The 14,774-nt window shown below is 43.9% G+C and overlaps 1 protein-coding gene across 1 annotated transcript in view; it reads right to left on the bottom strand.

The window, feature by feature from the left end:
• The window catches only part of LOC308280246 (junctional adhesion molecule 2A-like), a gene marked incomplete at its 3' end in the record, with an annotated part of 48,508 nt that overhangs the window by 13,542 nt on the left and 20,192 nt on the right, over positions 1-14,774 (bottom strand). Inside the window, exons 2-4 of the mRNA XM_080720507.1 lie at positions 6,203-6,268; positions 3,935-4,045; positions 1,971-2,120 (exon numbers count right to left, since the gene is read on the bottom strand). Coding sequence (XP_080576633.1) covers positions 1,971-2,120; positions 3,935-4,045; positions 6,203-6,268 — 327 coding nt within the window. The remainder of the gene's footprint in view (positions 1-1,970; positions 2,121-3,934; positions 4,046-6,202; positions 6,269-14,774) is intronic.

Below are 14,774 nucleotides of genomic sequence, written 5' to 3'. Positions count from 1 at the left end.
TCAGTCCGTTGTCTCCCCAGGCACGGCAGAGGGAGAGCAGAGCCCAGGACTACAGCTTAGGCAATTGGTACTGGGTGAAAAAAATGGGTTACAAAATTGTGAGATAAAAATTTAGAAGAGAAGGTATTTACGGACGTCACCTATTATGTAGGCGTCGTCTTTGCTGAATGGGATGTTGTTCCAACCAATCAGTTTAGGGTTAGGATAGCTACGTCATCAGCCAGCCAAAACCACAGATATAAAAAGCTAGATACCTCCTCCGCCACTGCAGTTCATTGGCACGACTGGTCAAGTAGGACTGGCGGAAGTGTGTAACTGTGTAACTGCGGAAGGCACTCTGCCCCCTCCATCGGGAAAGAGGGAGTCCCGCCAGTCCTGCATCTGATTGGCCTAGCGAGCTTCCCATTCTGTGACGCACAAGGAAGCGTGCTTCAGAATTCCCAAGAGCCCCGCCTCAGAATTCCGGAGGCTTGGATAGAGTTATAGGGAGGCTTGCCAGTCCTCTTTTACCAACACCCCACACCGGAGGAGGCATCTACCTTTATATGTACAATCAAATCAATTGACTGTACTTCGACTACTTACTGTGCTGGTCAGCTGTTGTTGAGGGGCGAGGTGACATGAGTTTCAGACTATTTCAGACCGTTTTCAGAGAGACCATGTGACCTACTGTATCATACTATCATAATTTATTTGCCACGGAGACATAAGTTCCTGCTTTGCAGACAGTATTGATTGATTAAAGAAATTATTATAAGTTTACAATTGGAAAAACTACAGTTTCATGACAGCACAAATCACTGGTACACGGTCAACTAAAAGGAGATCGTAGTAAGCTTTATGGCTTATTTAAACAGGAACCACTTTAGTGCACTTACACTCTCTGCTTCCCATTTGTCATGACCCAGATGAAAACACGTCCACATTTCATCAGTGAAATTGCATTTGCGTTTCGGCAAATCGGCAGATCTTCTTTTCATTCACTCACCAGCAGCAGACAGTGCATGCAGTGGCTTTGCTTTGAACTGAGCGTAGGAGCAGAGCGCAGCGCTGCACTGTTTTATAACGAATTAATACACATTCCGGGGTTTGGGGTGGAACTCCGCCTCTCAGAGTGTGTTTCGAAATGAACCACTGAACGTGTATGGTAAATACAATGGTCTGTGATGTGCTGATAAAGTAGACGCTCACGCTAGCCTTTTCGCTACATTCCACGATTTTCTTCCGTCTCTCCGCATCACAGTCTGGAAATGATTCAGTTGACTCGTATTTCAGGAAGCAAGTTGTGACGCAGGCGTCGTCATTGCTGATCGGATGGTGTTCCAACGAATCAGAGTAGGGTTATCGTAGCAACGTCATCACAAACACACTCAGCACGCTGGTGCGTTTGACAGACATCACCAAAGACCAATCGGTAGCCACAGATGTGTGAATCCCACTTCTATGTCCCACCTCCCCTTGGAGATAGGAGGCTTTCCAGTCTGTGATGCGGAGAGACAAAAGAAATTGCGGAACGGAGCGAACAGGCTGGCACCCAGGCTTCGCTCACGCTACACAAACTCAAAACCCCGGACATTTGAAGGTTTTTATAAACTCCCCCCGGACAGGTCGGACAGCCCCCAAAAAGAGGACGTGTCCGGGGGAAAAGAGGAGTGTGGTCACCCTACATAACCTACCCAGGACTCTGAGCGTGACGTTGGTCTCCCTACATAACCTACCCAGGACTCTGAGCGTGACGTTGGTCACCCTACATAACCTACCCAGGACTCTGAGCGTGACGTTGGTCTCCCTACATAACCTACCCAGGACTCTGAGCGTGACGTTGGTCACCCTACATAACCTACCCAGGACTCTGAGCGTGACGTTGGTCTCCCTACATAACCTACCCAGGACTCTGAGCGTGACGTTGGTCTCCCTACATAACCTACCCAGGACTCTGAGCGTGACGTTGGTCTCCCTACATAACCTACCCAGGACTCTGAGCGTGACGTTGGTCTCCCCCAGGCTGACGGAGTCCAGCGGGGCACTGATCTCACAGCGGTACTCCCCGGCGTCCTTCTGGGTCACCTTGCGCAGCGTCACCGTGGCCCCCTGGATGGACGCCCGGTCTTCAAAGGAGCCTGAGAAGAGACATAGTTATTATTAATACTGTGTGTGTGGGGTAAAACTGTTACTTTTCAGGAAATGCGGGGCAAAGAAGCTGTTCCTGTGAATCCAATGTAGTTATTATTTAGATTGGTGACAACCAAATAGACCCTTATGGATCTTTAGAGTGTAAAATGGAACACACTCTCGAGAGTTAAAGTATTGCTAAATATCGGCATTGCTTAATTTAAGTCTACACAAAACATTCTGTAGAAGAATTGTTATTTTGATCATCGTTTGCCTGTTAATCTCTTTTATGGTACCACATCAATACAGCATGGAATTCAAAATCGTATCCAACGCTAACAAAAATTCTAGTTTTTGGGTCTGAGAGGCTAAATGTCAAATGCCAAATGATGGTCCGTGGCTCAAAAGCAGCATAAATAATGGACCTTGATAAGAAAATGGTTGGAAACCACTGTCATAAAGAAACCAGAAGGTGTGCGTTTTGTAGAGTTGTCATTCTAAACCACTTGTCATAAAGCAGTGGTTTTCAACCTTTTCAGGCTGTGACCCCCAAAATAATCATATTTTAACACCCTGACGTAGCATGATTTCAGTCCGCTCAGAGAGTGGGCGGGTCTATGGGCTGGAGCCAGGCAAATCCTGACGAGAACTAAGATTTGAGGCATTACATTTTGTATAGTCTCTCAAGAACAGAATATGGCTAGCCAGATTGCATTTTGTGTAACATGGTAAATTGTGAAAATAGCAGATCTTCATGCTCACAACGCCTCGTGGCGCGAGGAGTTGTGAGCATGTCGATCTGCTATTTTCACAATTTCTGCCTCTACATATTTGACAAATTGGCCAATGTTTAATTTGACATTTTAGAGGTATTAAAAAGTCCTTAAATTGACAATTTAGATATGTGTAGACCCTCTATACACTTACATTTTATGTTGGCTTGTTTACTGTTGAGTGAAAAAACAACGTTGCACATTAAGTTAATCTTCTGGGGACCCCCCCCCCAAAAATAATGTGGGGACCCCCCTGGGGGTCTCGACCCACAAGGTTGAGAACCACTGTCATAGAGGAAGCAGAAGGTGTGTGTTTTGTAGAGTTGTCATTCTAAACCGCCAATCATTCATGTGTGACAGAACCTGCTGTTCCTATGATGTCAACGCTACTTCTGTTACAAAGTGGCTTTATGAAGGGTCAAGGGTCAAAGGTGAAAGGCCAAGCGGCGCATTGACCAATTAAAGGGGGGTGTATCGTGTGACATTGGACAACACGAGAACACTTTCACTTCACTGTGTGTGTGTGTGTGTGTGTGTGTGTGTGTGTGTGTGTGTGTGTGTGTGTGCGTGCGTGTGTGCGTGCGTGTGTGCGTGCGTCAGCTTTAATTTGATAGTGATCCAGTTGCAATTGGGTCTCCCCATTTCTCTGTTTCATCACTAATGTAATTTTGTCTATAAGAGCTGAAGAGACAGTAAGACCCCTGTTACCGAACAAACACTCCAAGTCAGGGGTCTTCAACGTTTTCAGGCCAAGGACCCCTTAGCCGAGAGAGAGATGAAGCAGGGACCCCCTCTACATATTGTTTAAATGTGTGATGCAAATTTTCATCGATGATGGATTCATAGACTTTAGCACTGTCATCGATTCGTGTTTTTAGTTCACTTGACCTTTCACTCTGTAATTGGCCTGCTTTTTTTTACCTTTTTCTTTTTTCGAATTTCTGATAATTCGCTTCCTCATTTCGAATAAGCACATTTTAACAAGATTTTGCCCTCCATTTTGCCATGGACAGTAAGAGCTACACAGCGAGAAGGAGAGTGTGCCTCACCTCTGAACTGTCCATCAAAGTAGACAAAGGACACGTCTTTCCCCTTCTTCTTCCACTCGATGCGAGGGTTCTGATCCCTCTCTGTGTGGAAGACACACGACAGCACCGCATCTGGAAGCCACAGAGAGAAAAGATTACAGGATTTTTTTATTCCATTTTATTATGATGGAACATAAAAAGACATCTCACACATTTGATTGATCTTTATTCCTAAATCGTAATTTAACTGGGGACCCCCACACCCTGACGTTGAGGCATTGGCTATTTTCAAAATTTCTGTCTCTAATATTTGACAATTTGGCCAATGATTCATTTGTCATTTTAGAGGTGTTAACTCATTTTGTGCTCCTGAAATTAACGGATTAAAATGTCCAGCGTGCCTCTCGCTTTCTCCATAAGCTGCCAGTCTCTTATTTTGAAGGCCAGAAGTCATTTGCGTAAACACTTCCGGTTTGACGTCATCACGTCATTCACCGGAATCGCTCGTCGTCAACATGCCGTTGTGTAATGGCGGATCGTTGCTTTTCGACATGTGTTTTATTAGCGAGAATCTACTGCCATCCTCCCCTTTGAAAGTGTTGTTTGGAGATAATGGACATTAAAGATGAGATTCCCCGTCTGCCTCAATGTTATGGGATTACTATTTTGTGCACGTGGATCCGTGATGATGATGAATCGGCGAGGGCGATTGTGCCAGGACCTTCCGCGCAGCTACAGGGTAGGAGAACCGCCGTTACAGTAATAGAGTACTTTTCACGAGTATTCTCGGGATTGGCTACAAATGAGTTAAAAAGTCCTTAACTCTCCTACTGCCAGATTATTTATTTATTTATTGGGTCTGGCGCCATCAAAAAGCGGCTTACCTTTGCGACGTTATAGTAGATAGACAGACAGACATTTATTTATTTATTTTTTATTTTTTTTGGTTGTGCAATAGTGCACTTTGGTCTGCCAGGCAGCAGAGGGCGGCGTCATGCGAGAATGAATGTGAATTTGCCTGTTATGTGTTGAAGAAGAAGAAGACCAGTCACTGGCCACAGAGCCTTACAGCCAGAGGAAATCAACAAGGAAGTGAATTGTTCTCCGTTGATCTAACGCATAATGGATTTTTTACACCATCACCGCGGAAAATGTGTTTACAGTAGACGGCCGCGCGACCCCTCATCGGCTTACAGTCATCAGACGAACGAACCGAACGAGCGCCGTATTGGCATCGAGGTTCTGCAAAAAATGGGGCGAACGTTAACGTTCAAAGCGTGGGGAGAGTTAAAGTTGTACCATGTAACTTTTTTTATAAAACAAATCTTAAAATTGTCCTAACTCTTAAATCGCTAAAGTTTTAGAACACCCACTCCGTTATTTTCAGCTTCTGAAGCCTTCTCTTTATATATTTTCTTCTAGCAGTGACAGGGGCGGGATTTCCCGGCAAAATAACGTCATCATACATTACCGGCCAATCACAGCGAGGGTTATACACTGCCGGCCAATCACAGCGCATCTTGAAGTGGGGTCACTAGCTATCACAATAGGGCGGCCATATTTGTAGGCGCCCGTGTGTCTCTATCTATACTCAGGTGAAACACTCCGTTTCTCCGGAATGCCTGAATGCACAGGAACCAGGGACCCCTCCAAAGATAGATCTCGGCGAGGTGGAGGCAGACGCGGGGGTGACGCGGGGGTGTGAGGCCCGGTCCGCGGCGAAAAACGGCCGAAAGACGCGGAGGCTACTGACCACTAGGTGAGCAACTTACACAGTATAGCTTTAAATTGTCACTTTAGAAATGTGGAGATACCCTCGTATACACCATCTGGGGGTCCCGACCCACAGGTTCACAAAGTTAAAGTCACAAAGAATCAAGGTACAGAGCAAAAATCATCAGTGTACCGTTAATTAATGTAATGGCTCTTGCGTAGTTCCGTTTTTATTTCGTCTCCGCTACATTGTGGAGGCAAATGTTGTACATTAATACAATGAAAATACCTTCTAAATCAGTGGTTCTAAAACATTTTCATGCCAAAGACTCCCAAAAGGATATGTATTTGCAGATGGACATCATTGTAGAGGATGTAGATCATAGTGCTGCACTCACTATGACCTTGTACGGTATATCTGCTATTTTTGAATAGCCCAAAGTATGAGATAATGATCGTTAACACTTTTAAAATCTAAAGTGACACGGATGCTTTCCAGGTCTGAAATGGGTTTAGTGGGATTTAGAATAGCAGGAGTTGTAGCTGTGGAGGAAACTGGAGTGTTTCTTTGTGTACCTTGGTTCTCCTTGGCCTCCACCTTGTGTGTTTTTGACGTCACGGTGACAGAGACAGAGAGACCACCTGGAGAGAGAGGGAGGGAGGGGGGGGAAGAGAGGGGGGAGGGGGGAGGGGGGAGAGACATCAGACACTGTACCGAGACATCAGAGACACATACCACTAGGATAGGGTTCCCCAATTAGTTTTCCCCAAGGGCCGAATAATGTCTAGGGTACCAAGCCGAGGGCCACAGCATTGCAGGGGGCGACTGTGGCGTTCCCGCTACTCCAGCGACAGTTCAGATATCGTCGTTATCGGGTGAAAATCTTGTTTGTCCAAAACCGTTCGTTTTGCATTTATCATTTTGAAAATGATCTAAAGTAGTGAAAACAGATGATCTACAAGCACACAACGCCTCGCGGTGCGAGGCGTTGTGTGCTTGTGCTTGTAGATCTGCTGTTTTCACTACTTTTGTGAAACAGCCTTGAATGATGAAGCAGGGCTTTACTTTGCGAAAAAACATACAAATTTGGAGATACAAGGTTTCCACCCGACAACGACGATATACTAGTGTTGTTGCTGCTCTTATACCACCATTATTACTGGGGTTGGTGGGGGCCAGACGGTAGCTGTGACCCCCAAAATAAACATATTTGAACTGGGGACCCCCACCCTGACAACTTGGAATTGTAGGTATTATACATTTAATGTGACTCGGTTCCACAGATAAATATTGTGAAAATAGCAGATCTACATGCTCACAACGGAGCATGTAGATCGTCTATTCTCACAATGTTCGCCTCTTGCTTACTTAATATTTGACAGTTTGGCCAGTCCTGTCGAATATTCGACTATTCGAATACTTTGAGGTAGAATAATTTGAATACTAAAAATCACTATTCGTGAATGCCCTATTAACTACAGATCATAACCACCCACTGAGAGTTTGAAAACATGACCAATCACTAACCACAGATCATAACCACCCAAGGAGAGTTTGAAAAACTCCCATACCTGCTGGGTGAAGAAAATAATGTGCAAACACAGCAGCAAGATTCGTGAGCTGCTGTGAAAGGAGAATTTATCAAATGAAACCCAACCACCTTAAAGACCATTGTATCCCCTGCTCTGCCTGCATGTAACCTTGATGCATGAAAACTGTTACACTCTTTTCACCTGTACATATGTTGTTCTGATTGTATTGTATTGTGTAAACTTCTGCTTTGGCAATGTAAACGTATGTTTTCTCATGCCAATAAAGCCCTTTGAATTTAATTGAATTGAGTTGAGAGACAGAGACGTTTGAATAAATTGCTGCTATTTGCAGGGACATGCTGGGCCCCTGATTCAGCCCGGGAAAAAGAGTTGTAGAGGCCCTCATTGCGCGCTATAGAGAGAGAGAGAGATCTATCTAGCGCTGCTGCTACTCAAAAGAATTTGCCATTTCAGGTCATGACAAGTGACAAGCCAGTGGGCCAATTACATGAGTTATATTTCGTCGTTGTCGGTTGGAGACCTTGTATGTCCAAAACCGTTTGTTTTGTATTTATCATTTAAAAATCGAACCTTGGTTCGAAGTGGAGCGGTGAATCTGAGCAGCTATACCCTGTGTGTGTTGCTAAATGCCTAAACTGTAAACTGTAAACTGTGCCTGTGAGTGAGTGGTGAGTGTGCCTGGCCTGCACAAAACAGCGCCCCTCCTTTAACTAGTGTGTTGTGTGTGGCCACTCAAGGTATTGCCAGGCTACGGACACGGCCAGCCAGCCAGCCACCCAGCCACCCACCCACCCAGGGACATACCCACGTACATACCTGTCTATTGGGAGCGCTTTCACCGCTCCAAAAAATGATTTAAACTAGTGAAAACAGCCGATCTACAAGCACACAACGCCTCGTACCGCGAGGCGTTGTGTGCTTGTAGATCTGCTGTTTTCCCTACTTTTGTGCAATGGCCCTGTATGATGAAGCAGGGCTTTGCTTTGCGAAAACATGTATCCACAAGTTTCCGCGGGAGTTTACTGGAGACCATCGGGACCAAACTTCCGGGTTTAACAGCAGACATACAAGCTCACGTCGCGTCGCAGATGCAACCCATTGTGAGCTTGTAAATCGGCGCCGGAAGCTCGGTACAGACGTCTGCGCAATGCACTATGGGGCGTTGGAAACTCGTGGATACATTTGAAACTTGGAGAAATGAAGTTTCTACCCGACAGTTCCGATTTACCTTGTTCGCTGCCCAGCCCCCAAAATGGAACGAAGGCCGACATTTTATTTTTGATTTTTTCCTAATGGCCGGCCTGGACCGGCCGGGAATGAACCGGCCGTTCGCAAAACCCAACCCTATTCCTAATCTTAACCTCAGAAAGATATGCGCAATGCTAAAGTTATTTTTAACCTTATTCTCAGTAAAACAAATCCAAGAATGCGAGTTTCTTTCCGGTGACTCGGTTACCTCATTGATATGTCCGTATGCGGACAAATTTGAGACAGTTTGGCCACATACGTCTGTGGCATTATTTATTTATTATAATGTTCTTATTTTGATCATAAGGCCCAGTTACTGAATGTCAGTCTCCAGGTTTTCTTCAGAATGTATGTGACACTGATTTACTATGACACTATGGCACATTAGAACAGTGGTTCTCGACCTTTTCAGGCTGCGACCCCCAAAATAATCATAACTGGGGTCAATAAATTGAACTGGGGACCTCCCACCCTGATGAGCACTAAGAGTTGAAGCATTACATTTTGTATAACACGGTTCTATTGTGAATAGCCAATCTACTTGCTCACAACGCCTCGCGTTGTGAGCAAGTAGATCTGCTATTTTCACAATTTCTGCCTCTAATATTTGACAAATTGGCCAATGTTTAATTTGTCATTTTAGAGGTATTAAAAAGTCCTTAAATTGTCAGTATAGAAATGTGCATATTCCCTCTATACACTTAAACTTTATGTTGGTTTGTTCACTGTTGAGTGAGAAAACAGCATTGCACGTTAAGTTAATCATCTGGGGACCCCCCAAAATAACTTGGGGACCCCCCTGGGTGGTTCCCACCCACAGGTTGAGAACCACTGCATTAGAAGTCCAACGAGTAGGCCTGGTTCTCAAATGTTTAATTTCCAAGGACCCCCATATCTCTGAGAGGTTATAGGTCCATTTGATTTCATTCGAACATTCTCAGTGCTACAGACCTGTTAGGGTCATTCAGGGCTAGCTCTTTGTGTTTCTGGTAATATGTTTATCTACTCATTTTCGTATTTCCGTGGCAAAAATTGAATTTTGACAAAAATGTCCACCACAAGCCGGTGGCGACGACCCCTGCAAGTGAGTGCAAAACATTGAAATACTGCTGTCAACCGTTTCAAAGGTTTATAACAATCTAATCTTTCACATTTAGGCCTAACCTATAGTTAGGCCTAAATCAGAAATTAGCCTACAAAAACAAATATGTTGCTACATACTGTACATGTACTGTAAGCCCCTCCCATACACTAAAATGTGTTCCCGGCCTGAATGGGTTAACGATGTATAATATATTTCTGACGGAAAATACAATTTTCTTTTTATAGTTTTCTTACCATAGTCTTCCTTCTAAGTTGCCTTGTGACACAGCTTTGTTTACATGTTTGTTTATTCACATGTATATTGGATATCAAATTATGCAGACATTTAATGTTTTGCTTTGATTGTCTTGTTCCACGTTTGCTTTGGCAATGTAATTATATGTTTTGTCATGCCATTAAAGCCCTGTTGAAATTGAACTGAATTTGAATTGACAGAGGGAGAGAGGGGGATACAGAGAGAGAGAGAGAGAGAGAGAGAGAGAGAGAGAGAGAGAGAGAGAGAGAGAGAGAGAGAGAGAGGCAGAGAGAGAGAGAGAGAGAGAGAGAGAGAGAGAGAGAGAGAGAGAGAGAGAGAGGCAGAGAGAGAGAGAGTGTGAGTAGGGGGTTGGTGAGCACGGTAATATATCTTCTCATGCATTACAGGAGGACAAGGTGAAATGGTAAAACGGGTATGCGTGGCCCCGTCAGCTGTGAGCGGGGAGAATGCTTAATGTCCCCACCTTCCTTCACGCCTATAAGCAGGCCTTGAAACCTGCCATTATTCTCATAATCCAATCAGCTATTGATTATCAGCCTTTTAGGGTTATTAGATTAACCACTTACAATTTGCAATTTAGGCATTTAGCAGACGCTTTTAATCAAGAGCGGCTCGCAATCAGCAAGGACAGCACAAGGTAATACATCAGCTGCATAAGTAAACGAAAAAGTTGGGTTAAATTCAATAAAATCAGAACTTCAATCATTTTTGCATCGAAGCTATACACAAGCTCACAACGCGTCGCATCGCGACGCGTTGTGAGCTTGTAGATCGGCTATTTCCACTATCAATGTTCTTTTTTAAGTATAAAGTTGTCGAATATGTCAATAACTTCTTTGACTATTTAGGTTATGTGTCATATCTACCATGTGCAACTTCAAAGCCTAAAAGCCAAACAGAAATGTAATTTTCAATGACAAAAACACAATTAAATCGTTAATGGCAATTATTTGAGTGACAATCAATCGTCACGTGAAATGTCATAACCGTGACAGCCCTAGCGTCGGATTACGATAGGATGTCAAGTTGAAAATGGCCTGACATCGCTCTATATAAGAAATGCTATCTAAATTACATCTAAACCCTTGGCACTTACACTTAAACCCTAATCAGGGGGTCCTCAGAGTTACTACAGGGGGGCCGCCAAATCTTTGTGTGATAGGATCATGTTTTTTTTTACATTAACACAACTCGTGCCTCTTAATCTGAAGGTTGCTTGTTGCCTTGGTGCCGCGCCGTTTCCTCCGTCGGCCGCCGCTATTATTTTGAAGGGCTGGAAGGGGGTTGTTTTTGTTTTTTTGGATTATCACTTGACGGCAACGATTACGTCATCTAGTCACATGACAGTGTGAGCCGAGAAGAGAAACATGGCTGCGCCCTGCCGTGTGTATTGTTTACATCAGATCTGGTGCAAAATGGCTCAAAATGTCTCTTTTGGATTAAATGAAGTCTCTTTATGGGCCTCTCCATTGACTTAACATGGAGGAGCTTCACTTCGCGTGCACGCCCAACGTGCGTTTTAAACAAATCGCGGACATTACCGATGCGGCCGCGACCGGGGCGACATTATGTAAGTATTAATACATTTACTGTAAATACAGTAAGATTGACGGTGAGCGCTGTCAACGGCGTCATGTAGTCACCGATTTGAATGACGGTGAGGATCGTCTACAGCAGCAGAACAGTTAATCACTTGAACTCCATACCTATTCTTAGTGGAACATTAGCCAAAACATAGCAGATCTACAAGCTCACAACGCCTCGCAACATGAGGCTTTGTGAGCTTGTAGATCGGCTATTTTTTTGGCACAGCGGTTTGGTGTAGAGGGAAAAGAAGAGCAGACTAGTACTGTAGGTATTGACAGTTCAAGTTGGTTAAATGTATGAAAATACACAAACCTACAAAGACGACAGTGCTGTCGAACAATTCTAAGCTGTATAAGAAATCCATGAACATATTTAATCTGCAACACAATTTTATACGATATGTAGTGGGGGTCCCTGATTCATCTCTCTCTCAGCAAAGGGGTCCTTGGCCTGAAAATGTTGAAATAGACAGCAGAAATAGACAATCTACAAGCTGGTGCTAGATCTGGAGTCAGCTTGTTTTTCTGCTATATTTCTTTTTTTTTTACTATTAATTAGATTTGAGATTTTATTTTATGTTTTGCCAACATTTACACATCTTCGTCCGCAACTGTTTGAAAGAGGTTCATCCAAGTGATGCACTTCCTTGACCTTAAAAATAATAAGGCAGCAACAATAGAACATGATTATCGTCTGAACTACTAATCTTCAATTAGCTTAATGAATAGGTTTCACCCACCCATGAATCCGTTAAGACCTGAGGCCGATTCTACGAAATGCCACGTAAAACAAAAATAGCAGATGCACAAGCTCGCAGCGCGGCACGAAGTGACACTCTGTGATCTTGTAGATCTGCTTTTGAATAGCCAAACACTCAAATATAAAATGACACAGATGACCCAAGAGGACGGATAAAATTGCCCAGTTTCAACGTCTTAAAAAACAAACCAAAAACATAGTTTAGACCACAGAACATACAACAATTTGGCAAAGTAATATTAGACACAACACGCGACGCAATCACCGAAGAGACTCTTCAATTAGCGTGAGTGAGTTTAGATTGACGTGGTGTTGATGGATTGAGGGGAGGGGGGAGGGGAGGGGGGGTCTCGGCTCCGGCCCACCGGGATCAAGATGGGATTACTGCTCACGGACATAATCCTGTGGGCTTAAGGAACAGGTAAACACAAGGGCACAGCCTGTCACCCCCATGAAGACCCTGGGGCCCAGTCAGTCCACAAAATGACCTCTACATCAGCGGTTCTCAAACTTTTTTCATGCTAAGCTGCCAAGGACCCACAAAATGATATATATTTGGCTTCGGACCCCCCCATCTGAAAATGTGTTGTGCCACGAGAAGCTTTGTGTTAAGAATTTCAAAAATGATTAGGGATTCTAAAATTAATTGAACTGATTGATTTGATACATTTTAAAAATAAATCGATAATCAATATTTAACAAAAAATATATAGATTTTGGTGGAATACATTTTGAATAAATAGCTGAACTACAACCTCACAGCCAGCGTGTCGGGATAAGATACGTTGTGAGCGATAAATGCAGGCGGAGTGGAAGAGAATTTGTTTCAGTCACCCAAGTGTTAAGGATCGGCTATTTTTTCCTTTAAAGAAATTGCTAATTCCGTGTGACACTGTTAGTATGCAATTATATTACAGTTATAAAACAACTGTATTCCATATTTTCTTTTGACAATTGATTTGTTATTTGGGAGAAAGATAGAGTAATTGCTGTTAACATAATTGATAGTTTCACCCTATTGCTGATGATGATGATGGCAAGTGGACTGGCAGTTGTCTGTCTGTCTGTCTGTCTGTCTGTCTGTCTGTCTGTCTGTCTGTCTGTCTGTCTGTCTGCATGGTCTGAGGGCCACTGATAACCTCCTGCCTAAACAGGAACAGGAAACAGGAGCTGCCTTTCCGTAGAGGTGATTGGGTCAGAAGGCACGTCTGTTTGCTCATCCTGTTGTTTCTAATGAGCGTGTCTCATTGATTCAAAATGCATGACGGGACAAGCAAGGCCTGATGTCATTGTATGTAACAACGGTGCCACGCGCTGAAAACGGGGTCTTCAAGGTTTATTTCAGGCCAAGGACAGCCTTAGCTGAGAGAGAGATGAAGCAAGGGCCTTGTTGGGAGCTTGCAGATCTGCTATTTTCAGTTCCATAGAACAGGGGTCTTCAATGTTTTCAGGGCAAGGACCCCTTAGTTGAGAGAGAGATAAAGCAGGGACCCCCACCAACCTCTTCATATAGATTCCATATCGTTTCATTGTTTGGCAGCACATAGGCCTACATCAGTGTATTTTGGAATCATGTCAATTTGTGTTATTTAACCATTCGAACCATCAATACATCAATGAACCAAAAAAATACCTTTCACTCTGTACTTAGTCTACTCTTTTTCCCCTCTACACCAAAGCTCTTTGCCGAAAATAGCCAATCTACAAGCTCACAACGCCTGTGTGAGCTTATAGATTTGCTATTTTTGGCTAAAGTTCTCAGAATATGGACTCCATAGGGGTTCAAGTGGTTAATATAAAAAAGGAGAAAAAGGTTTCTATTACACAAAGATTTGGAGGACCCCCTGTAGTAACTCTGAGGAGTGAGGACCCCCTAGGGGTCCCAGACCCCCTGTTGAAGACCTCTGCCATAGTCATAGAGTACACTGACTTCTTAGGAATCCAAATGACTGAAATCAGTCTGAGACTGAGAACTTTTAATACACATCGTAGACGATCTGCAAGCTCTACAAGCTCACAATGCACCGCGGATGCGACGCTTGGAGATCGGCTATTTTCAGCACACGACGGAAGTACAGATGAGACTTAACCTTGTTCATGTAATTACGTGATAAATGTGGCATGAGTGTCTTGTAATGTTAGGAAGCCCACCCCACCCTCCCACCACACACACACACACACACACACACACACACACACACACACACACACACACACACACACACACACACACACACACACACACACACACACACACACACACACACACACACACACACACACACACACACAGAGTCACATTGCTTTTCCTGCCATTGTCCCTGTAAATACCTTTGCGCGCAAACATAGATCAAAATCTCGCCAAACGTAAACGTATAAATTGCTCACAGCGTTATCTAGGACGTGCATTTTGGTAGATTTTTCGGCCCCGGCCGTTTAGTTCCAACAATATTTACTGATAAACTTCCAAGCTTGCAGCCACGGACCATTAGCCTCCGCGACCAAACAAACAAATGCCTTGTTTGCGCGGGTTGTGCCGTCATGCTAGCTAACTTCCTAGCTTCCTGTGTGCGCTTCCTGCGCGGCTGTGTGCTTATTGTTTGACGCGGAAGAATTAAGGTTCTAACTGAAACTGGTTCT

The sequence above is a fragment of the Nannobrachium achirus genome (assembly GCF_963921795.1).
Source record: "Nannobrachium achirus genome assembly, chromosome: 24".
Classification (NCBI taxonomy): Eukaryota; Metazoa; Chordata; class Actinopteri; order Myctophiformes; family Myctophidae; genus Nannobrachium; species Nannobrachium achirus.
The sequence above is the reverse complement of the archived record's forward strand: the minus strand, read 5'-3'. Positions and strand labels throughout refer to the sequence as shown.